General features: G+C 42.9%; 1 protein-coding gene across 1 annotated transcript in view; it reads right to left on the reverse strand.

The window, feature by feature from the left end:
* Positions 1-26669, reverse strand: part of PLCB1 (phospholipase C beta 1) — a 659574-nt gene extending 632905 nt beyond the window's left edge. The window contains exons 1-2 of the mRNA XM_077812057.1: positions 26571-26669; positions 9260-9337 (exon numbers count right to left, since the gene is read on the reverse strand). Coding sequence (XP_077668183.1) covers positions 9260-9337; positions 26571-26669 — 177 coding nt within the window. The remainder of the gene's footprint in view (positions 1-9259; positions 9338-26570) is intronic.
* Positions 26670-26884: the final 215 nt, after the last annotated feature.

Raw genomic sequence — 26884 nt, forward strand, 5'->3', positions numbered from 1 at the left:
GTGCAGACTCACTGTAAGTGGTTCTGTCTGCTGAAATGGTAAGGTTACTACCAAATATTTACAAACAGGGAAAAAGACAATAACTTTTATTTGATTTAGCATGTTAAGATGATCGCTTAACAAGAGAGGCATAAGCATCACCTCTTCCCATTGATTCAGCAGTATTTATAATCTTGATCTTCTAAAAGCCTCAGTACAAAGGGTTTGTTTGGCCTTCTTTTCACAGAGAGGGACTAGGCAGTCAGAATGTTTATAGACATCCTGCCAAGACCTCCTTAGCAGTGAAATAGACTGTACAGTATACTCTTTCTTTATTAAACTAAACAAAGCTACTTCAATGTTGGAGCAGGTTTTTTTAAAAAAGCTATATGACCCTTTTAAAATTCTGTGTGAAATTAGTGTGATGAAATTATATTAGTTATGTATTAAATATATATTAAAAAACATACCCATTACTACAGTTTTCTAATCAGATGCACTGTAAAACATATAAAGGACTTAAAGTTCTTTTGCCTGCAGGTCACTAAGGAACGCTCTGCTTTAAAGCCAAATTTAAAAATGGATACAGAGCACCATAAAAAGATACTGGCCCAAATCCCCAGCAGGTGCAAGTGAGCACAGCTCCTTCGATTTGAATGGATCATTGGCAATTTAACTAGCTGAAAAGTGACCCGCTATTTACAGGAATGCTGAAATTGACTCGGATCCTGAAGGATCCTACATACTCTACTCCTCTCTTTTTCTAGATGTAGCACTTTGGCCACATGACACATAGCAGATCAATTCTCAATCACAGATTTTAGGGCTAGAAGGGACTATTATGACCATCTAATCTCACCTGTTGTATGACATAGGCCACAGAGCCTCCTGCATTGATTCCTGCACTACTTAGTGATTCCTGCATCAAGCCCGTGATTGAGCTAGAGCATCTCTTTTGAAATCCTAGCCCTATTGACATCAGTTGGAGCTTTACCATTGACTTCAAGGGGACCAGAATCTCATCCCGTGCTTGCCTCTCTCTGCAGCCCATAGAGAAAACTCTATATTGGGACCTCCCTATCCCCAACATTCCACATGGCATCAGGGCTCAGTGCACTGCCCTTACCACTCCACCCAGGGAACATTAAAGACAATCACAGCTTCTCATGCACCAACCGTGACTTTCACAGGTCAGTGTAGGGGTACCTGAAATGGAAACAACTGTTCTCTCTCCTTCGTAAGTCCTGTTCCCTAAATTTAATCAAGTACTGCCTTTTTTTAATTGCCTGGTTCATGTTACAGAATAAAAGTTTATTGTTTGGAACAGAATTCATCTTTATTAGTTCACAACATATGCTGGCTGGTACTAAGCAGATCTGACAGCGACCAATTTCCTGTTCCTGCACTGTGTTACAGAACCCATAAACACCATTCACCAACAAACAATATTAATAGGTGCATGGACATTGTTATAGTCCTACATACACAGCAATCACAAGATTCATACCAGGCCACGAAACAGCAAGGCCAGGTAGAGCACACTACAACAACAACCCACACTATTCACTATTAAAATCATCTTTCAAAGCCTCCCTGAGTTGTACAGCTCTGCACTGAGGTCTTCTAACAGCCCTTGTATCTAGCTGTTCAAATTCCGCAGACAGCCGCTCCACCTCCGCCCACCACCTCGGCAGAAACTTTTCTCCCTTTGCTTCACAGATATTATGCAGACCACAGCAGGCAGCTATAACCACTGGGATATTTTTCTCACTGAGGTACCAATCTGGGAAGTAAACAATGCCAGCCACCCTTCAGAAGACCAAAGGCACATTCAACGGTCATTCTGCACCTGCTGAGCACTTGTTGCTGAAGCGCTTCTCGGTGCTGTTGAGGGGGCCAGTATATGGCTTCACGAACCGCAGGAGCAAGGGATAGGCTGGTCACCCAGGATGACTCTTGGCATCTCCATATTTCCAATGGTAATCCACTAGTCAGGAAAGAAAGTCCCTGCCTGTAGCTTTCTGAACAGTTCCGTGTTCTTGAAGATGCAGGCGTCATGTACCTTCCCTGACCAGCCCACACGGATGTCAGTAAAGTGTTCCCGGTGATCTACCAGCATCTGCAATACTGTAGAAAAAGAGCCCTTTCTGTTGATGTACTGAAGCAAGGTGGTCTGGTGCTAAAATAGGGACATGCATGCCATCTATTACTCCACTGCAGTTCGGGAACCCCACTGCTGCAAAACCATCCAGCACATCCTGCAGATTGCCCAGAGTCACAGTCCTGCATAGCAAGAGGTGATTAATGGCCCAGCACACATGCATGACAACGGTCCCTGCAGTGAATTTCTTGACTCCAAATTGATTCTCAACTGACCAGAAGCAATCTGGCATTGCAAGTTTCCACAGTGCAGTCACCACTCACTTCTCAACTGTCAGTGCAGCTCTCATTTCGGTGTCCCTGAGCTGGAGGACTGGGGTGAGTTTGGCACACAGATCAAGGAATGTGGTCTTATGTATCCGAAAGTTCTCCAGCCACTACCCACCACCCCAAACTTGCATAACAATGAGATTCCACCAGTCAGTGCTTGTTTCTTGAGCCTGGAACCGGCACTCCACCATCTCCCTTACAGTTACTCCATGAATGACACCAAGAACCTTGAATTGTTTCTATGTCCCATCGCAATCTAGCTTCCAAGGAAACATCACGTTCCCCACGGCTCCTCTTGTGCCTCTGCAAATACTGCAGGATCAGGCGCCCTGTGATTGCAACGCTCATCACAATAGTGCAGAGCTGTGAAGGCCGCATGCTTCCATCAGAGATGGTGGGCAGCGAGGAGGGATGCATGGGTTTGTGGGTCTTTGAAAAGAAGGTGCAAAATATTATGGGCTGCAGATGAAATTATGGGACAGAGAAGACCACGTTATGGGAATTTGACCACATGCTTCCAGTCACCCCTGCGCAACTCATTCCAGCCCCATCAGGCACTGCAAAAAATTTCCAAAACAGCCTGCACTGGATGGTGCTGAGTTGCACAGTGGGATACTCACCCATACTGCACTGCACACTGCATTGATACAAGCGCTCATGGTGAGGATGCGTACTGCTGACACAAGGAACCAAGTTTCAGAGTAGCAGCCGTGTTAGTCTGTATTTGCAAAAAGAAAAGGAGTACTTGTGGTACCTTAGAGACTAACCAATTTACTTGAGCATAAGCTTTTGTGAGCTACGTGTGCACACAACACAAACGATTTAATAACTGTGTCGGCTGTATGCCAAGGTCATTTAGGTCTACATAATTTTGTAGTGTAGACATGGCCTTAGATTTAGACAAGGGACACACTTTATACAGCAGAAGGGAGAATTTTTGAGGTCTACTGTGAACAGAGCCGGTATTCTGGCTGACTCTGCATGGACCTGCAAAAAGAACTTTTCCCCTCTACTAAACACCTCTATGTAAGGGGCCATCTTCACCACGGTAGGAGAGCACAACCAGAGCTCGATACTAGCAAAGCCAGAGGGTCTACCCTTCCCAAAAGGGGTTGGGTGAGGGTTGGGCCATGGCCTCTCCCACACTGCACACTGGCCAACAGAGCTGACTAGCGCTGAAATATGAAATGAACGTGTTCAGAAGGTGGTCAAGCTGCCACTTCAGCATATGCTGCTCCAGATCCCCAAGGGAAATTCTGTATGCATCTACCACAGTTCCTCTTAGAGCTGCCAATGAAATGCTACACCTCTGCACTGCACCCCTGTACTGTCCAGGCAAAAATCTTGCTATTCATCTGCTATTCATCTCATGGAGAGGCACGAATATTAATAGGTCTCCATGATTCCTAAAGTATCAATTGATATTTTCATTGTCTGGAAGTTCCAAAAAAAAAAAAAGCGGGGGGGGGGGCAAGTATGCCAATTTTGTTACAGGCAGAAGTTTACTTTTCTTTCAGAATGGTACAAAAGCACAATTTTTGTGCAACTCCAAAACAACTGAAGAGCACTCCTGAAATTTTTCAAAACTGCCTAGGGCATTCAGAGACACTGGATGGTACTTTTTCAGAAGCAGCTAAATGACTCAAGGAGACACATGGGACTTGTGCTTCTGAGTCACTTAAGCATATATAAAAATCCCACCCATTAATGTCAAAGAAAAATGTGCGCACCTAAATCCCCAAGGCAACATAGAAAAAAAACCAGTCACAGTTCAAATTTAAATATAACTAAGTTAGGATTGAATGATAACAAATGATAGCCCAGTTGTAAATCTAAGGCAGCAGTGCACTTTGTGCATGGGCACATTATAAACAATTAAAATACGAGACATCTTATGGTTTTATAAAATTGTTAATTTGAAAATTTACAAAATAAAAGGTCCAATCCTGCAATGGATTGATCCCCATCTTGCCTATATCTGGTTGCAGGATCAGAATGCAGATGAGCTTGTCTCTAGGATCCTGGTCAGAAATTGCATGCATTCTTGCCTGGGACTGCTTTTTCCTCCAGATCAAGCTATTCAGAGGGAAAAAAATGTACCCAGCCACCTGTACAGCACAGGGTTTGAAGAATTCTATAAACAATCCTTTACCTTTCATGCTGGCTGGACAAGAGAAATATTCCAAAAATGTCAAGGGATCCAAAGCTTCTGTTTTGAAGCTAGCTTCTGCCTCGGGCTAGCACAGGAATGGGCGCTGGGCCACATTATAATAGTACTTTGCCAGCTTCTCTATCTTCAAACTCCTTATCAAAGCAGCAGAATTCAGCTGATCCAAAACTATTATCAATAGGTAACTTGTATCTTGAGTTATGCTCTGCTCTCCCATTGCACACAAAGGCTATTCTTAGAGAAACCGCATCACCACTATGACAAAACCCTCGCCGTCCAGAAATTTATTTTTCACCATCTATTTTTTTTATGAGTTATGAATCTCATGAGGCAGGGCAAAGTGGAAGAATACTGTCCCAGGGTACAGTATCTGTCCAAGAAGACAGTCCTTGAAATAGTAACCGCAACCTTTTCATATCATCTTCTCTAGGAGAGGGTCCATGGGTTGCCAGTGTTTAACAGAGCATCCCAATCCAAGCTGTAGGGAAACACAACAGAGCAAAGCTCCTGAGACCAAGGGGGGGGACTCCAAGGGTATGTCCACACTGCAAAAACAAAAATAGTAGTGTAGACATTCCTGGTAGGGCTCTGAAATCCCTCTCTCTTGCTGGGTCTCAGAGCCTGAGCGGGAATGTTTACACTACAATTTTGAGCCCCCAAACACGAGGTCTGAGAGCTGCAATTAGTGGACCCAGGCTTTCAGACTTACTGCTGCAGGGCTGTTTGGTTTTTTGGGGTGGTTTTTTTTTTGGTTTTTTTTTTTTGCAATGTAGTACACTCCCTCAAGAATGGAGAGAGGCAGAGCCCTAGCACCATGAGGTCTGCACATGACCAAGTCCACCCTTGAAAATCACAGACGCTGCTCTCACCTTTGTGGGGCTCACCCATGCCAGTGCACAAGCCACATCCCAAGCATCTACATGCATGATCCGGGTCCCATAAAAACCCAGGTTACCTTGGAACTGATCAGTATTCTGCGGACAGCAACCTTCCAGGAAAAGTTCAGACGGCGACAGTCACTACTCATTTTGTTCTAATGTTATTTATATTGGGTTAGCACCCCGAAATCACAAATTGGGCCACACTGTGATAGGACTTTACACACACACACACACCCCTACCCCTAACTAGAAAGGCCCTGTTCATGCCTTGGAAAAAAACACAGTCTAAGAACCTAAGAGCTAATGCCACTTTCCAGCTCATTGTGCTACTCCCCCTTCCTTTCCTCCACTGCCAAAACCAACCTGACTTTATACCAGTCCCTTGATTCTTCCCATTCATAAACTGCTGGGACTCCACAATATACACATCACCTGGGATACAGTCATACTCTCCCTGTTCCTCCTTCTGCACAGGATAATAGAATAATCCCCAGGAGCTGTAAATTGGGGGTCAGGTTATCAACGACTATCTAGTCTCTCATGCCTCTTACTCATCATCATCAGGGAGAAAGGCATAGTTTTAGATCCTATGGAATATTACTGAATCCTTGCTCTGAAATGTTTGATCTTCTCTCTTCTCAGCTACAGAAGACCTTGTTTTGGTGCCAGTGCTCTGAGGAAGGAAGGGGAATATCTGCTAGCATCTCTGTACTCTGGTTTGGCTGTGAAGAAGGGACAGATGTGACACGAACAGGTCTTTTTTCAGCTTCACACCATCCCTGGAGTGCGAACATCCAAGCTCCAAGGCAATAAACACAGCGTCTGTAAGCACCGACTTTGTACATTTTCCTTGTCATAAAGAGAGACGAGGTCTCTTCTTTCCTTTGGCCCAAAGCCAGCTATCCTATATTAATCAATCATAGAATATCAGGTTTGGAAGGGACCTCAGGAGGTCATCTAGGCCAACCCCCTGCTCAACGCAGGACAAATCCCCAACTAAATCAGCCCAGCCAGGGCTTTGTCAAGCCTGACCCTAAAAACCTCAAAGGAAGGAGATTCCACCACCTCCCTAGGTAACGCATTCCAGTGCTTCACCACCCTCCTAGTGAAAAAGTTTGTCCTAATATCCAACCTAAACCTCCCCCACTGCAACTTGAGACCATTACTCCTTGTTCTGTCATCTGCTACCACTGAGAACAGCGGAGCTCCATCCTCTTTGAAAGCAGCTATCAAATTACCCCTCATTCTTTTCTTCTGAGACTAAATAATCGCATTTCCCTCAGCCTCTCCTCATAAGGCTCCAGCCCCCTAATCATTTTTGTTGCCTTCCGCTGGACTCTTTCCAATTTTTCCACATCCTTCTTGTCGTGTGGGGCCCAAAACTGGACACAGTACTCCAGATGAGGCCTCACCAGTGCTGAATAGAGGGGAATGATTGAGCAAGAAAGTTCTTTATTGTGGTTTTGCTATTCTGAGCAAAGTTGGTTACCTTAATATTTCATGTGTCTTTTTATCAACAGATATCAAACAAGCACCATTAAAGATAAAAAAAATCAATCTATACCTCAGAATCTGATTTTAATGAGGTATTTGCTCTATCTTTGTAAACACAGAACAGGAAATACCATAGATGCCAGTGTAAATTGAACTACCACTGGCATGAATGCAATTTATATTTGCACCAACTGTGCATTGTCTCAAGAAAACACCACAGAGGTCATGCATGCAGAATTTTCCCTTTGTTATATCTACCCTTTCCTTCAGTTCTTTTGATGAGTGCACACACACACAAATTATTGTGTAGCTGATCATAAAATAAAATAATAATAATAATAAGGATGAACGGTTAAGAGATGCGTGTCTCACTGAGGCTTTAATGTTGTTAGAGGTGTATGACTCTCTGGATTTAGAGAGAGGTTTTGACAAACCTGTCCAAAATGTAACGCCAGTCGCACATACCCATTTTAATTAGCACCGATTACATGGAATGAAGCCAAAACCTGTGTCTGCTTCTTCCAGTACACAAGAGGAAGAGAATGGTTTCAGGTAAGTCCAAAATGCGATGGAATTCATAACTTCTCCTTTTTAGAAGGGAGCAGCTTAACCCGTGATGGTCTACCATCTGTCAGAAACATGACAGCAGTGCTGTGAAAAATGTGTCTCTTAGAAGATCTCTCAATGGTTGTAGGTGTGTAAGTAAGGTTACTGTTCCTTCTTTGGATTTCCAACCATAAATCATAAGAACCACCTTAAATATCTCACCTAATACTTAACCAGAATTTAATTTTTTTTTAAAAATTTCAATAATTTCACAATAAATATAAATCAAAATATTCACTGCATAAGCAGAAAGTGATCATCCCCAAACACAAACATTTTAAATAAAGAGACCTTTAGGATAGGTTTTGAAAACAAGCTTTACTTAGTTGTCATGAATTACTAACCAGACAAAATCTTTTTTGTTGCCATTTATATATATTTGATTCCCCAGTTTCAAAAAAATCAAACTGACACTTATGTCTCTTGTACAAATACCCAACCTTTTAAAAAATGTTTTGGGCATTATAAATACATTTTTTCATGAATATGGAAATAACCATTCTATAAATAGCCATTTTACAGAACTGCTTCAAGGCATTGTTTTTACAGACAACAGTAGGAAACTGAAGGGTACGTGAATAAACTCTCCAATCAACTCTGGGTCATTTTTTAACTCCAGACTTAAGTACATGCTTAAGTGTTTTGCTGAATCAAAGCCTAAAAGGGACGTTATATTTAAAGAGGACCATGTGGTATAGAGAACAACCAAAATAAAAGCCTTTTTGCAACGCCAAAGAATTATTTGTAAAGACTTGAGGGTGAGAGGGTGTGTTTTGAAAACTAAGTTTCAGCAGCCTTGATGCTTCAGCCTTGTATACTCTGAACCCAGCAAAAAACACTAACAGAAAATGAAAACTGTACAGAAGCAATTACATTATTCTAATATTTTCTTTTGTAACAGGCAACAGATACAAGATAAGGTTACTTTCTAACAAGGTACCACCACAATCCATCTTCGGGGACAAGAGGAACTAATTTCTTCATAATACTTGGACTGTGTTTTTCCATTGAATCGCTATGACAGCATATTGACAAGAGATCAAAGGCCTGATGCGCCACTGTATTGCTCCACTTTCACCCTGGTGTAATGCCATGGATTCTGTCTGCAGGAAACAGGACAGCACTGGAATGACACTGGTGTAAAATAGGAGCAATACAGCAGGCTCTAAGCCTTCCCAACAAGCATACAGGAACATATTTAACAAGAGACCGAGTCTCCAACACGGATTAATAAAAACATAGACCCACATCCTTAGTCGCAGTTGAGGAGCGCAGAGTAGCTCAGCAGGGAGGTTTAAATAGGTGGCTTTAAACTCCTCCAATATTGGACCAACCACACCATGGAAAAAATCCTACTGACTTGAGCAGAGCCAAGATTTCACGCCAGATTGGTCCCCAGGTATAAATTGGAACAACTCTGTATTATGCCAGTAGTGGCCCCTGTCCACAAGGGGCCACTCAGGCAGCTGAGGATTGCCAATCACTCTCCTTCTTCCCAGCCACATGCCCTGTGCAGCAGGGGCTGGGGAGGAGTATGTATGCTTTCTCTACATCACAGAGGAGCTCTCTGCACTGCAGCGCTCCTTGGGCATCCTCTATGCCAGAATTAGAGTGCAAAGCTTCCTGCCCACAGCCCTATCGCACCAGCCCTATCGCACCGTATTCAAATCAATACGAAAAAAGTCATTTCTTCTCTTACCTTATTTTGATCTGTCCAGTAAAAGAAAAATCCATGTGGATCTGTTCTGAGAAGAATTGGAGTCACAACAGTGGAATCCTACAAAAAAAAGGGTAAACAATATGAACATTAAACTTGCAAGGCAGATGCCACAAGGCCGGGTCCACCTTATCTTCACTGTTAACAAATAACAGCCCTAACAGCCACCCTGAAGGTACCAAATCACAGAATGTCACTTACACAGTTTAATCCCACATCCCAAATCTCCATTCCGATGTCATAATATATTTCTAAGTAATTTAAATGTTTTCATGTTCTACATTCTGTATATGTGCAAGAGAAAGAGAGAGAGAGAGAGAATGTATCTGCCCAATCATGCTCAGTTATACATATTAAATTACTGTAGGAATCTTGTTAATTCTGTTTTCCATTTAAATACTTCCTGTTTTTGTCTGTAATTCATATATGCGTTTTTTATAGCGATATGCATTTTTCTGAAAGCAGATAAAAATCCAATTGTAAAGTCCATATGTGGGATCACTGAAAATTTTATTTATTAAAATTATTCGGAAAGTGGATGTATATTTCTCCTAACCAGTTACAGTTCCTGTAAAGCTTTGAAACTCAGCCATTTCCCACGCAACAAAAAATAAGGCCACATTCTACAGATCTTTAGAAAATATGGCTCCGATTGATCCAAGTTAAAATAAAATGTGCTGAACATTTAAAAAACAAAACAAAAACAAAAAAAACATAGAACACGATTTAATCATGTAAGTTGCAGTCTATGATATTACTCAACTTTCTTTTATTCCACAAAACAGATGCAATACAAATAAAAATTTTAAAAAGCAGGATAATGTTGGTCTGTCTTAAATACTTATACGGCTCCTTTTACTGTAGTATCGGAGCACCTCACAATCTTTAAACATGCTTATCCTCACAACACCCCCACGACGTAGGACAGTGCTATTACCCTCCATATGGGGAAACAAGGCACAGAGAGGTTAACTGGATTTGTCCACGGTCACACAAAGTCAGAGAGAGCAGGGCCCAGGGTCCCAATTCCTAAGAGAGGGCCCTCACCACTGGAGCATCCTTCCCCTCCATAGACAAGCTTTTAAAGACTGGGGATCCTGTCTGGACTGGAAAGGTATTAAATTTGCAGCAGCAAATACTATCTTAAGGAAAGTGATCCAACGCTGACCATCTCAGCAAGAGCCACTGGTCTTGAGAAGATAACCAGTGGCCTAGCCACCAGGGATCACAGAATGGGAGCCAGATGGCAAACGGATTTGCCAGGTCTTCCCACAGGGTACATCCTGCTTCCTGCAGTGTTTACACAAGAGCATCCAGTGCAGCGGTCATGGGAGTCAGGGTAGGCCTCAATCAAGTGCTTTCCTCAGGGGTGGACTGCACTTCAGGGTGCAAGGTTTGGACAGTCATCACTATTTTTCCAACAACAGGGATGGAACAGTGGTTTCCCTGAGACAGCTGCCTGCCTGAAGCAGCCATGTCACCTTATTTCTCTTGGCATCCACCCTGACAAGCACTTATTGGTCACACAAGGCCAATGCAGTACCAGTTTATAATTTGTTCTCACTGGCCTCTGTGGGTGAGGACTTGAAGACCCGTCTTTCTGATTCGATCCTCCCCAGGGACCACCGCATGGGGAGAATGCAGTACGGGGGCTGGCTCAGTGGCATTTAGCTTGCTTTTTCTGACAAATTCAGTTGGGCTCGGACATTCCTTTGCTGACTGATCCATTAGCCACTCAGCTTCACAGCTGATTTTTCCCCCTTCTTGTGTGAATGGATCAAGGGCGGTGTATAGAATATAATGTCTAATACACAACGGACACAAGCAGGTTGCTTGATTTAATTAAAAGTGATCCCATCGACTTGAAGTCTAGTCAGCTTTAAAAAAAAAAAAAAAGAGAGAGAGAGTTGAGTAGTTTCAAGCACGACACTTGATGAACCATTTGTATTGCAGTGGTGCCTAGAAGCAGCATACAGGGATTGGAGCCCCCCGTGCTGTGCAGTGCGCATACATAATAAAGAGACAATCTCCATCCCAAAGAATTTACAATCTGAATGTATGAGGAGGCAATAGGTGAAGACGAACTAGTGAAATAATCATAGTTGATACAATAAGCAAAAGTGACAGCATGTCCACCACTTAGCTATGGTCAAGCAATTGACAGCCATCATAACAACGGTGAGACATCTGCCCTCAATACCCTCACCAGTTTTTTTTAAATTGTTTTACAGTCTTTTAACTGTCCCCATGGCTGTATGAAAGATACATCCAAATAGGCAAATTTGACTATAAAGAGAAATAGTGAAACTGCTTGTCAAATGCACAAACACACACTGGAAAAATAATTTCTCTAATCCCTTTCTGTTATCTGTCAGCTGTCATTTGTATCAACGGGGGTGGGGAGGGGGAAGGGAGGGAGAGAAACAGAGAAGTGTGAACAGTGTCCCTTAAAGAAGTTTTCATCCCAGCATAAGGACATATACTTTATAGAACCAAACTCTATGTTTCTTGTGGATGCACAAGGAATGCAGCATCAAGCCCTTAATGAGGATTACCTGACAAAAGTAACTGACATGTGACATTATCTGCTTTGGGGACATGATTATTTATGGAGTATTTTATGTCAGCTTTACAAAGCACATAATGCACAATTCAAATACCCTTACTCATATTCAGTAGCACCTTACCGCACAAAACACTTTAATTCAACAGATAACACGTGAAGGTCTGAGGAAAGTCTATGTCCTTGCCCTGAAAGTATTACAGTTCAACTCAGAAGCACAACACAGGACACCCACAGTTCAGATGTAAGATCAAGGGGAAACACTGAGGGAAAGAAGCTATGGAAAGGTGGACAGTAATAAGGAAAGGAAACAAAACACAAAATGTGCTGGCTAGAATTTTGTTAAATGAAAACCAGAAATTCTCTCTCCAAACGTTAAAGTCATAGAACACAAGCTGGTAAGTCACACTAGGACATTAACTGTCCTGCGACAAGTGTCCTGACAGTCAACTGAAGGGAAAGTCTGATCCACTAAAAAAATACTAGTGGTACTGTGTATTAGCAAAAGACGTCACAACAAATTAAAAGTATGGAGGGAGACAAGATATTTTGCTATGATTCAGCAATGCATTTGGGCACCTGCTTAACTTTCAATTTCAGTAGAACTTGTGCCTATGCTTAAATGTTTTGCTGAATAAAGATAAGAACACACTGGATTGTTTTCCTGAATCAGGGTCTTCCCCAAGTCTAAAGGGTGCAATGTGGTTGCTTGTGTAAACCACACACCTTCTGGGTGTGGTGTTCTGTCCCATCTCGTGGCACCAAGACCACTTAGAAAGAGAGAGTTAAATGAGTCTGCTCTACAGCCTTAGCTAAGAGTCAGCTGGCTTTTAGCTTCTGTGGTAGAGGCTCATGCACTAAGGTCCTAGGTTCGATCCCACCTGCCGACGACTAGGGTCTGTCCATGTTACACTTGTACTAGATGCAATGGAAAATAAATCTAAAACAAACCTAATGAAGAAGAGATTGAGTGGATGTCAGTATCTGTAAAATACTATAAAAGTGCTCTGAAATCTGTTCCTTTCGAAAAGAAATGATTCACACCACGTAACTGCCTTTCCTCAGCCCACCTCTAGACATTTTTTGTGCCGTTTGTACGTAAACTGACAGCACAGTAAAAGAGATGCAAGTTGCTCCTCTGAAGGATGAGGCACACAGGACATTTGGAGGAGGCGGAGGTGTTGGGAAAGACAGGCATAAAGAGATTATGTCTAGGATTAATCCGTTTTGCTGGTTAATCATTCCAAATCAACTGCTTAAATCCAAAAGCTGTTTGGCTGCATCTGCGTGGACGATATACGGCTGTCAAAGTACGATTTTTCGAGTCTCAGGCTGTGGGATGCCAGCTACACTCAGCAGACTTCGTAGTGCCACAAAAAGAATTGCACCAAAGCCTCCAATCCCTGTAAAGTGACAAAACGGAATCTGCACCATGCGATGCATAAAGAGGAATTACACATAGAAGCTTTAATTAAAGCTTCTGAGTATAGTAGAAATTTTATTATATTACAAAATCAAAAGCTGTGCTAACAAAAAAAATTTTCAGCTTTAAGTCAGGAAATGCAAAAGCAAGAACATTTTCTCTGCTCTGTTACTAATTTATAATAATTTCTACTCTTGTTTTTTATGTTAAATGCACTGCTCTGATATGACAAAACATTTTATGATGTGTATTACAACAGCACATAAAAGTCCCAACCAAAATTGGTGTCCCATTCTGCTAGACATCGTATAAACACAGAGCCAGAGACAGTGCCTGCCCTATAAAACTTTTATTTACCATATCTAACTTTTTAAAAATGTTGTCTACAGATCTTCCTCACCCTTGTGGCAGCTGCGAGTGGCAGCAGCAGCAGCAAGGGCTGGGTTCAGACTGTCTCTACGTTCTTGTTTCTAAAATAAAACTGTGTCAAGCTCTCATCCAGAGCCATACTCCTATTTCTGGATCTGGGAACAGAAATAAAACTTCTCTGCTCACCTTTGCAGGATGCTCTTCCCCACTCACAAGCACTCAGTCTTTGGGACTATGGACCCACAAGTAGCTTTTTATTTGGGGAGGGGAAATCAATCAAAAAAACCCATGAAAACGCCCTATACATTTACACATAAGAAAATGAAGAACCTAAACCAGTGCATCAGAAGTTTGGTCAACCCCACCGTTCCAAGTAATAACTGTCTGACTTAGCAGATAAATATTTCATACACAATTGCTGTATTATATTTACAAATAAGATATTTTTGCACCCCGCATTGCTACGAGTCATTGCTGAGGAGTATCTTCAAACCCATTCATTCAGTTTTCTCCCGCACATAACTGACCCACTTCCCAACCTCCCCAAATGGAGCGGTTTTCCATCCACACCTACACAGACAACAAAACCGAGGAGACACAAAAGCACTTTATGAGTGTACGAAATACAATTCCCTTCCATCCAGGTAAACAAGCCACCCCTACAAAGGAAAAACACCTAAGGACAAACAAAGAGGGAGGGGGGCAAACTCATTTCTTCCCCACCCCTATTGAATCCAACACACAAAAGAAAAGAGAGAGAATAAAGCAACAGAAGGAAAGACGAGGCTCGGTTGACTGTATCCTCACACAAGTGAGCAAAGAGGCTGTTCTCAGCACAGTCTCTCAGGACTAGATTTCTAAAGAGCTCAACTCCCATTTAGGCACCTGATTGTCAAAAAGGTACTCAAAGCGCAGCAGCTCCCATTGAGAACAGGTGTCCCTTTTGGAAAGCCAAACACGTATTTAGAACATCTTTTGAACATCTGGCCCTAAATAAACAAACAGAACAACCAATACATGGCATGCTGAAACATTCATGGAGACGTTCCGAGAATACAATCAAGATGTGGGATGGGGAAGAGAAACAATTAGGGTGGAGAAGGAAAAAAAAAAAGCAGAGAAAGGCACAGCAGATCTGCAACGTCTAGCCAACAAGTCCATGCCACAAATGACCGCAAATTGTTAGCAGCTTCAAATACCACCCTCTGCCTACTATTGCCAAGCAGAGCTCTGGCTTCTGATGGAGTTCCTCTGCAAATTCCTGAAATAAAAAGAACAGCAGCAGCATGGACCCAATCTGATAGACCAGTATATACAACATCAGAGGGATTAAAAAAAACAACAAAACCCTGATTTTTAATTTAAAACAGATTTTTTTTTATTTACATGTTCTTTACTCTCTTCCAATTTTATAGTCTTGAATTGCTCAAACAGACATTTTGGACTATTTTCTTTAAGTGGTTTCCTAACTTGGTATTAATTTCATATTTTGCATAGAGATATTTTCCACTAAGACGTTTCACACTTAAAACACTCTTCTAGCCCTGTGCTGTATTTGCAACCAAAACCACCTCCTGACATACTGCATTCACAGAAGTCAAGAAAGCTGAAATGCATCAACCAGGCTACATGCCTCCATCAAAGTTTGATGTTAATGGGACTTGTGCCCGTAAATCATTCAGGAGACTTGAAAATTCCCCCCCACCCCCTTAGAAGCATAACTTTAGGCTCCCATTTTGGAAAATTCGGGCCTGTGTATATAAAAAAAGGTCACTGTAATTTTTAGTGTACTGAAAAACCTAAGTGACTTTTCATTGTTGTAAAGAGATTTTATGCCACTGAGGCACAATCAAAGAAAGTGGGATGTCTACCCGCACTGCTCCACACTTCTGCCACTACTGCCCAATGCTGTGGTGACATGCTGAATGGCACAAACGACCCAACATGAATGCATTCTGCCAAAACTTTTACTGGTGCAACTTCTGTGTTGAGACACGTCCTATGAGAAATGCTATAAAAGTGGCTGGATGGCTTTAAGCACAAGAGCAGCAGACAGGAGATGATGACTAAAATTATGCACCTGTTTAAGAATCCACAGGATCATGGCTTTAATCTCCCAATATTTTGGTCTTCACCTACAGCAGTTTTGTAAGAAAGTTTAGTTCACTGCAAGCTGGGGTGTGACCCTATTCCGCACTGACCTGCTGCGCTGTCTGTATGGCCCCTGCTGATGCCCTCCCAGTGTAAAGAGCACTAGATAAATGCACTTTAAAGAACTGTTAATACACGTCTCCAGGATTCCCAAGGACAGATGTGAGCTGCAGGCTAGTGCGGGGTAAATTCACACCCCAACTTGCAACAAACTAAACATTCATGTAGACAAGCCCCTCAGATTCAGCTAAAGCCGGGCCCACATTCAGAGTTTGTAGGGGGTTACAGTTATGGGTGTAGGGTTTTTTTTTTTTTTAAACCAAAATAGTTATACCAGTATAACCCCTAGTGTGGATGCAGTTAGAGCAGCATAAAGGCGCCTTATACCAGTATAATTAACCCCCCTTCCCGTACAGGAATAAGTGATAGGGGTAAAAGCACTTTACCAGTGCAATTTCTAGAGTTGCACTGCTTTAACTATACCAGTACAGCATAGCTAAAAGCGGTACAAGTTTTCTACACACACAAGCCCTAGGATACTGTACCAGGAAGGTTTCAGAGTGGTGGCCGTGTTAGTCTGTATCAGCAAAAACAAGGAGTCCTTGTGGCACCTTAGAGACTAAACGCATTTATTTGGGCATAAGCTTTCGTGGGCTAAAGGTGCCACAAGGACTCCTCGTTGTTTTTGCACCGGAGTCTTGGGGAGGGAAGCAGTAGCACAGGGGCAGGACCTCATGGAAGGGGCGGTGCGAGGGTGGGAAGAAGGGGCAGTGCAGGGCCACAGTTCAGGCACCGGTGGCCCATCCACTTTTAGGGCGCTTCCGTCTCTCCTGACCTGAGTACATGCCTACAGTCCCCAGCGGGTACGTACTCAGGGCCGCTCACACTGCCGCGGCTACCCCCTGTTTTTAGTGCACTAGCTTTGTCCGAGCCAGCTGAGAGCTCACACAAGGATGTCTCCTTGAGTCTGGCATCACCCACCCAGCTCAAAGTGTAGACATGCCCTTCATGTCATGCCGCTAAACAAGGCTGGGGGGGTGGGGGGGGGGAAGAGTTTTGGGGATGGGGATTGAAATGGGAACAACACACCCTGAGCACACAGGGGCATTGTGAACATTAATTCATTGATGTAGTATCTGAGTGCTTCAACAAACGGTGAGGGGTACTACAGAAAAGCCCATGAAGAAATTAATAATTGTGTCATCAGCGCAGGGTTTGAATAGCATACAGTAAATAAGCCATGGAGCCATCCACTGAACAATGAGGACTGTTAATAAGATTGAATAAGTCAACACCACTGTCCTGTGCAACGAATGAGCCAGGAATCCTGTAGCAAAATAGTATGTGATTATGTAATTAAAGACTGTATCATAATGCATACACACAAGGGACCAAATTAAGTTGCACAGGCAATCTTAATTCTGGCATTTCCTAGCTTTTAATTGCTTGATTTTGCAACCTTACTAATGGTCTTTTAATGTGGTTTGACTGTAGTAACAAAAAATTTATTTAATGTTTTTTTTTTCTTAAAAAGCAAAGTTTTGTGTAGAAAGTAGAGCAGGTCAAAACTTCTTTAACTAGAACTTTTTTCAATCAAATAAGAACCTTTTTCTCTAAACTGCAATTTATTGCATAAAAATGTCAATGTTTATACTTTATACAAGTTTTTCATTTAAAAATAACCCATCTTGTTTCAGTAAATCAAAAACTTCAGTGACCATTTTGAAATGTTTTAGTTAACAAAAAGCCAGTTTTTGGTGGCTGACACATTTTGATAGCCACGGTTTTTCTCCATTTTTTTCCACTCTGCTAGAAAGCATTTTTGCACAATGAAAATAATGATACATCAAATTCTACTGACAGAACTTGTATTTACCAGATTAAAACAGATAAGGATTTCAGTCCTTTCATCATTATCTGGCATAGCTGTTTGAAGGATAATCCAATGCTTGGGGCACTAGCTTGTGACTTCAGAGACCTCACTTCAAGTCCTTTCTCCACCTCAGACTTCCTGTATGACCGTAGGCAATTCACTTAGCCTGTCTGTGTCCCAGTTCCCCATCTGTAAAGAGGGTAAAATAGAACTTGCCTATCTTACACGGATGTTGTGAGAATAAATATAATAAGAGTGTCAAGGTTCCTCCCCCACTCTGAACTCTAGGGTACAGATGTGGGGACCTGCATGAAAAACCTCCTAAGCTTATCTTTACAAGCTTAGGTCAAAACTTCCCCAAGGTACAAAATATTCCACCCGTCGTCCTTGGATTGGCTGCTACCACCACCAAACTAATACTGGTTACTGGGGAAGAGCTGTTTGGACGCGTCCTTCCCCCCAAAATACTTCCCAAAACCTTGCACCCCACTTCCTGGACAAGGTTTGGTAAAAAGCCTCACCAATTTGCCTAGGTGACTACAGACCCAGACCCTTGGATCTTAAGAACAATGAACAATCCTCCCAACACTTGCACCCCCCCCCACTTTCCTGGGAAATGTTGGATAAAAAGCCTCACCAATTTGCATAGGTGACCACAGACCCAAATCCTTGGATCTGAGAACAATGAAAAAGCATTCAGTTTTCTTACAAGAAGACTTTTAATAAAAATAGAAGTAAATAGAAATAAAGAAATCCCCCCTGTAAAATCAGGATGGTAGATACCTTACAGGGTAATTAGATTCAAAACATAGAGAACCCCTCTAGGCAAAACCTTAAGTTACAAAAAAGATACACAGACAGAAATAGTTATTCTATTCAGCACAGTTCTTTTCTCAGCCATTTAAAGAAATCATAATCTAACATGTACCTAGCTAGATTACTTACTAAAAGTTCTAAGACTCCATTCCTGGTCTATCCCCGGCAAAGGCAGAATATAGACAGACACACAGACCCTTTGTTTCTCTCCCTCCTCCCAGCTTTTGAAAGTATCTTGTCTCCTCATTGGTCATTTTGGTCAGGTGCCAGCGAGGTTACCTTTAGCTTCTTAACCCTTTACAGGTGAGAGGAGCTTTCCCCTGGCCAGGAAGGATTTCAAAGGGGTTTACCCTTCCCTTTATATTTATGACAAAGGGATTGTGAGGTGATGTAGAGGCTGTATATGGAATTGAAAATCATTTTCATATCCTTTTGGGATAAGAGTCTACTCATTTTACAAGATAACCTTGGGGCCAAATCTCTGTCCCAATAAATGCTTTCCAATGGAGTTCAATAGGATCAGAATTTATCCTGTGATGAAATATTAGCTGATTGAACATCTGAAATATGATTTGTTTAAATTCAGTATCTGATTTTCTTCTTGTGTTGCAAGAGAACGGTTATACAACATTTTCCCACTAGTTTAGATAACAGTGTATCCTTCCCTACTTTATTTTTGTTCATTATATTTGGTCCGATCATTGCAGATTAAATATAATTAAAGAAAAACAAACGGAACACGTTGGACTCAAGAGAGTTCCAAATCCAAACCGGCTGGAAAAACAAAGTTGTTCAGTTGAGTATGTTTTTCTTCTGTTTTTAAAAAAGGAAAAGTCTAATCTCTGAATATATCTAAGAGCAGACCAATGTTGGTTCATTTCTGATGGTCTCAGAAATATTCAGTAGTGACTGATTTGGACAGAATAAAAAAAATGCCAAAATAAAACAAGCTATATGACAGCCAATAATTTAAACCACATCTGAAAGTTTCTTCAAGGGAGAAATACATTCTCAGGCAAGTATTCACAACTAGTTTGTTTTATTTATTTCTACTTATCCATACTGATAATACTTGATACATGTACATATCTGGATGTTTATAAAATATAACAAACACATCAAAAGTTCTTGATAATCTTCTGAAAAAAAGACGCCAAACAAACAAATAGGCCCATGAATTCTCCCGGATCAAATCACACTGCACTAGTCACCCACCAAGTTCAAAAGCATTTTATAAATGTGAGTAAAGATAATCTAGCACAGTGGCTCTCAACCCTTCCAGGCTACTGTACCCCTTCCAGGAGTCTTGATTTGTCTTGCCTACCCGCAAGTTACATCTCACTTAAAAACTACTGCTTACAAAATCAGACATAAAAATACAAAAGTGTCACAGCCACACTATTACTGACAAATGGCTTCCTTTCTCATTTTTACCATATAATTATAAAATAAATCAATTGCAATATAAATATTGAACTTACATTTCAGTGTATAGTATACAGAGCAGCATAAACAAGTCGTCTGTATAAAATTTTTGTTTGTACTCACTTCGCTAGTGCTTTTTATGTAGCCTGTTGTAAAACTAGGCAAACATCTAGATGAGTTGATGTACCCCTTGGAAGACCTCTGCGTATCTCCAGGGATACAAATACCCCTAGTTGAGAATCACTGGTCTAGCAGGTGAGTCCTTATGAAGTCTACTGAAGAACTCTGGGTTCAATTCCTGACTTCTCTCTGAACTTCCTGGGTGAGCGTGGGCAGGTCACTTAGTTTGTCTGCACCTTTGTTCCCCACCTGTAAAATGGGAATAACGTTTCCCTACCTCCCAGGGGTATTGTGAGGATAAAATCCACTAGTGGTTTTGACGGGCTCAGGCGCTACTGTGATGAGTAGATAGGATAATGATATTTACCCCATTTTACAGAGGAGGGTGTGGAGGCAGAGAGTGGTTAAGTGATTTGCCCATGGTCATAAAACAAATGACATGGCAGAGCCCAGGGCCAAGATTTTTAAGAGTGAGCAGCGAGTCAACATGAGACAAACGGAAGAACCTCATTTTCAAAGGTGAGTGCTCAGCCCTTCCTAAAAATAAGACCCCTTTAAAGTATCTCAATTTGGGTGCTCAGAATTCACTAGTCACCCTGGACTACCTTGCCCCCGGTCTCCTGACTTCCCACCTGGTGCCCTAGCCACTGGATGCTGCTGCGTGTGCAACAGTTCAATTCTGATAACTACATTTTTGGTTCAAACTGGGTTCCAGTTTTATGGCCAGAAAGTCGCCTAATTTAGGCAGCATTCCCAATAAATATAACCTCTCCATTATTTATTGGTAGACTACACTTGAAAGTGAAAGTAAATAGCATAAGCAGCAAAGACCCAGTCAAAGCCTTTATGTAAAGTACATATTATCACTACAGAAGATAAGAAACTCTTTAAGTGAGAATTGAAAACAAATACACTTTTTTAACATATACCATTCCATTAACCTGCCTTGGCATGCCAATTACCACCACTAGACAATACCAGCTAAACGGTGTCCTAGCTCTGGGGCTGGTGCTACCTCGGCAATGTCTGTCCTGTTCCTGCTGGGGCCACACAGCGGAAACCATTATGCACAATCAGCAATTTGTATATAGTGGTGGTGCCGAGAGCCTTTGAACCAAACTGTAAGCCCTGTATATAATGGAAACCACTTCAAGCTGCCACACCCCCAGCTCCCCTAGTTCCAGCAACTATGCACACAAAGCCAGGGCAGAGCTGTACCTCCACCAACCCCATGAGAAAAACTCCTTTCTACTCCGGTTTCTTTAACTCACCCAGCTAGTAATATATCTGCCGTTATCAGGCCCCACCCCCTGCACTATCCCTAAACAAAGTGGACTTTGGAAAGCCTTATAACGTCACTTTGCAGTGAATGTAGTTCTTTTGAAAATGGCTTTAAAACTCTCCAAGGAAGAATTATTAAAACATTGGGTTTGATTTACTGTCAAGTGGCCAGAGTAAATTCAGTCTATAAATCTCCTCTTCCTGAAACGGTAACTGTCAAACACTGGGAACGAGGGACACCAGCATGTCTACAGCACTGGCAGTCAAACCAATGTTTGAACAACCCAGACTTCTTTCCCTGCTACGAAAGGCTAAGATTGTTCCTGACCAGTGACTCTGCTCATCTTGATTTTTGGAAGCCTAACTTGAGACAGCTGAAAGGATCCCAATTTCGGAGAGCAAGGTGCTCAGCCCATTCTGACAATCAGGCCCCCCTGTAAGGAGTCTCAAGCCAAAACATCCTTCAATGGGGAAGCAGATGGCTATGGGGATATTATATAGTCACCTGTAATCCTGGTGTATGAGAACTTCACTTGTCTCGTAAGATAGAGGTGTATTCTCTTTTATTTAAATAAGATTTTAAATGGATTTCAACGTACAGGACAGGAAATCCGCTGCAGAACACATGGAATTTCCAGCCTTTACGATTGCGTAGATTGCACCAATTTAAACAGTCTAAATTGACAGAAGATGATTACTGCTCAGAGCACAGTCAATGAAGTCAACAAGAGTCTTTCAACTGAGATCACCTATGCACTTCACACAGACATTGGATCAGGCCCTATACGAGGCGTGTAGGTGACCAATTTGCACTTATGAGTAGATGAGGGTCCACATCACACATTTAGCATTGCACATGTTGCACTTCTTAGTGGTCTCAGCAAAGTTACTAGATGGATATTGGAGGGCAGTTCGCTCTCTAACACCTAGGAATGGCTGCTCCAGGCCAGGTTTCAAGCACACTGGTGGGTCAGTTTAAAAGCTTACATTACTACTGCTTCTGCCAGCATCTCACCCCAGCATCATTCAAAGAAGTACTAAATTAATTCTTTAAGAGCTATTGCTTTACTCTTCATCCAACACATTGTGTGACTGCGTGATAGCCACTAAGTGCTACTCTGGGTAAAATCCTTTCAGCACTCCCATTTGCAGAAAGCTATTTTCAGTGGCTTATAACTCATCTGGAAAATTTTGCTCTGGGCTGAAACTTGGTAAAAGTCACAAGGTTTTGCTGAGGAAGAGCCTTTGTTTTATGAGATGTGAAAAGAAGTCAATATGGTCATTTTTCTATTAGAGAAATAAAACAGACAGGAAATGTGCTGTATGGGAAAGCATAGGTAGGCGATAATGCTGTCTTGACAGAGGAGTGGATCAAATCTTTTCCATATCAGATTTCTAGGGTTGTACCAAACACGAAAAAAGTCGTTTTCAGGTGCTTTGGGGAGGCCAAAACAACACAAACTGAAATTCCAGGACCAAGTTCTGTGGACTTGTTACTTCAGTGGTAATTTGGCTCTGCCTACAGACAGGACCAGTATTCATGTATGGGAGGAGGAAGGGGGTAAGAGAAGAATAGCTAATTATTTGTTTAGTAAGATATTTTCAAAAGCACCTAAGGTGTTTAGGAGCACACGTCCCATTGATAGTCAAAGGAGCTTGTGCTCCTAAACCCCTTAAGCACCTTTTAAAATCTCCTCCTACAAAAGCGGATTGTGGGAAGTATTCTCCCCTGCCTCCACCCAACAAATATTTCATAAGGAACCTTAGTGCATGAGCTTAACTTCTCTGCACATCCACTAGGTTTACACAATGGATCCAAAGTAGTTGTAATGGTCTATTAGGTTTTATTGTCATGGTAAGTTCTTTAACATATTATGTATCATCATTATTATGGCTTATTGTTTCACAGAGGAGCTCCTATATACACATTTTCACACTTTAGACCATAAAGCCTCAGGTCAATGATGCTCATTAAAAAAAAAATTTTTCTGAATACAGGCAATGTATGTCTAGTGACAATTTAAGGTATGAAATGTTCCATACTACAGTAGGGATCACTTCCACTAAAATATTTTTCCCTGGGGTGATTCCATTGCTGGAATGAGGCATTGTGGGTAAAAAAATATTAAAGAAAAAAACCCTCTCGCACACACTAAGTAAATTGCAATTAAATAAATCAAAAGAGAGTTAAGGCTCAAAACTATTTCAGTGTTATGCCCATGGCAGGTGTCTCAGTGCCAGATAATCTCAGTCCCATTTCTACATTCATATATGTTCCAGAGAACCCTCCTCACTTAGAGAGCCCACCAATAAAGAATGGGGCGGGGCATGAGGATCTATTCTTGTGTATGAGGTTGCAGGATTGGGGGGCTCATATGTGCCAGATATAACAGGGAATCTATAACAATTAATCTTGATTTAGGATTTATATCCTTTGTCAATTTTTGCTAACAACCTTCATGCTTAATATTGTGGGTGGTTTCACTTAGTCTATACAATACTAATATATAGTTATAATTAAATAAAAAAATCCTGTAAGTTATTTATACAGGAAGACTCCATTTTCACAGAGTGCATCTCTTCACCTATACACATTTCTGAATTACGGTGCAGTAATAGCCCTCACAAATAAAAACGAAGGACCAAATTCTCTGCAGACTTAACTCTATCAGCTAGTTTTATCTGCAGATAATTTAGTCCTATCTTTCAAGGTAACAATATCCATGAGATATTGCAAACAATTCTGTTCTTGTCACAGTTACACATTCGAGGGCCATGAAAAATAGGCAAAACACATAATCCATGTTTGATAACTCCTTGTATTCTTCACCTGGAGAATATAAATCACTGTTAATTTGCCCTCAGCATATATGTAGTTTATGAATTTGCTGGCAAGATTGCTTATCAAAAATATATATATATATCTCACAGCACTAAGGCTGAAACTGTGCTGTGATCTACAATACAGCAAATCTGATCGGTGAGAACTCACAGGTGTCAACTCAACCCGAACAGCAAGTGAATCATCCATTTTAGATCCAAATCTACCTCAGGCACTATGTGACCCTGGTGTTATCTCACTGTTTATAACTGTAAAGTATTGGCACAGTCATGAAACTCAGCTTCTAGGAATCCCTTAATAAGTAAATCCCCATTGCTTCAAGACTTCCCTCCTAATTTTTTGGTGTTGCATTCCTCACTGCAAGCATTTGTCACACATTTATGAAGGTCAGGATCACACCTTTAGTCTCTTGACAGGTTGAGAGCAATGGTAACGTGATACTGTGCAACAGAACGGGAGCAGTGAACGGCACTTTCTCTTTGCTGTCCCACTAGCTGTTACTGCGCATGTCTCCAGAGAAGTCAACTTTACACAAGAATTTTTCTTTTTGAGCTGAGCTAGTATAAAAGGAGATCTCGAAAACTAGTTCTTCTCAACAACTCTTGCCATTCAGTCTGTGCAGCAAGTCGGTCTTCTCCTTTATGCCCAATCCATATACTTTCATCACAATGCTGCCTCAGTGCACACTTCAGCACCAGCCCTGGTGGGGTGTCCATTTCTCTAGCTGTGTGTGGAGGGCAGGAACCCTTGAGGTTTTACCACAGGAGCAACCACTGAGGGATGGGATTCACAAGGAACCTGCCCCCTCTGTTTCCTTCCACCCGATGCTATATCCTCCCCACTCATAACTGGTGGCCCAATGCTGGGGAGGAGAATGCTATCCACCCGGTCTCTGAAGAAGTCCCTAGCACAGCCTATAGGGAGAAAAAGAAGTCCCAACTGCTAATTGGCTACCGTTCAGGGGGCAACATAGACCTACCCCTCTCCCACACTATGTAGCAATGCTGAGATGAAGAGACAGAAATAGTATTGGATGTTTCAGGGGAGGAAGGGATGCTGCTTGTGTGTGTGTGATTTTGTACTGAAGGGGTGTGAATGTGTTTTGCGTTGCAGAAACAAAAATGCACGAGAGCTTTGGGGGAATCAGAGAAGAAGTGTGTATGAGAGAGGGGGTCTTGCTGGGAGGCTTGAATGCATGTAGATTTTGGGAGGAGTCAAGGATTGTGAGAGCTGTTTGCCGAGGAAAAAAGGTGAGCGGGTACCTGTGATGTTCTTCATTTAGGGGATGCAAGGGTGTGTATGCACAGGTCGTGTGATAGAGGGTGGAGAGGCAAGCTGGGTGAGGTAGAAGCTTTTATTGGACCAAATTCTGTCAGTGAAAGAGACAAGCTTTCAGCCTATTTCAGGTCACAAGGTGGAAGGGGACCAGTCCATAAAGAAAGAGGGAATAAAGAAGACTGGCGAAAGCGGCAAAAGGCTGCGAAAGTAGTCATTACGAAGAGAGAGAGAACACAGGGAAAGAAAGAGGAAGGGGACAAAAGCAAAAAGAATACACTTTAAATCACCATATATAACAATATAGGGGAATACAGGGTGAATTAGATGGAATACAACATAACCAAGAGACACCGGAGAGGGGAAAGATAACAGTGAATGAAGTGAAATGGGAAGAACAGATAGATGCAAGGGAGACAAAGTAAGTTCAGAAAAGTTTTAGCAGTCAAGAGGCAATTTAGATGTCAAAGGGTTACAATAAACAATAGATCCGAAGGTGCACACACTAACGTAGATGGCATGCTAAAAGGAATAGGGACAATAATTCACCGCCGGCATGGAAACAAATCCGTACTGTCAACCTGCTCCCCCTCCGTTTTAAACGCCCCCCACCCCCAGACTCATCCTCCAACTTGTATACTGCGGCCCGGCACCTGTGTGGCTTCCGGCCCCACACACTCGCCCTACGCTCTGGAAACAAACCCAGTCGCGGGGGAGGCCACACCACACACCGGTGCTGGCCCCAAACCCCCGGCACCCGAGCGCGGGCTCCTCCTTTTCGGAGGAATCATCCTCTTCCCCCGCCCCAACATGAAATGCAACACTCGGCACGGACGCGGGGGGCCCCCTCGCTCTGCCCCAGCCCACAACAGGTGTGAGCCGGGGTGAGGCTGCCCCCCGCCTCCCCCGATCCCCGTCCCCCGGCGGTGCGCGGCGCGGTCCATGGGCCGGGCCGGAGCCGGGCATCCAGCCGCGCTCGGCACGTTGCCTTGTCCCCCATCCCGCCGCCCGAGGGGGCAGCCCTGGGCGGGGCGGGGGGGAGCGCCTGGAGGGCGGGTAGAGGGACACACACACACACCTTGTCCTGGAAAGGGAGAGGCGGGGGGGGGGGGGGGACGGAGAAGGCGTGGGGGGGGGGGGGCAGATCCGACTTACATCGTCCCACTTGACAAATTTGGTGCCTTTCTTCAGGAGGTCGGAGACGCAGACGGGCTTGAGCTGCAGCGCGTGGACGCCTGGCTGTGCCCCGGCCATGGGCAGCGCATGGAGGCTGCCCGCAGGAGGGCAGCCCCGGGCGCGGGGGGGGAGGAGGGGGAGGAGGAGGAGGAGGAGGAGGAAGCACCGGGGAGTGGGCTGCCGCAGCCGGGGCGAGCGGCGGCGAGAAGCCGGGCGAGGGAGTCACCGGCGCGCAGGGGCGGCGAGCAGGCAGCTGGCGCGGCCGCCGGCGGACAGAGCCATGCAGCGGCGGC

This window comes from Eretmochelys imbricata, chromosome 3, assembly GCF_965152235.1.
Source record: "Eretmochelys imbricata isolate rEreImb1 chromosome 3, rEreImb1.hap1, whole genome shotgun sequence".
In the NCBI taxonomy this organism is placed as follows: Eukaryota; Metazoa; Chordata; order Testudines; family Cheloniidae; genus Eretmochelys; species Eretmochelys imbricata.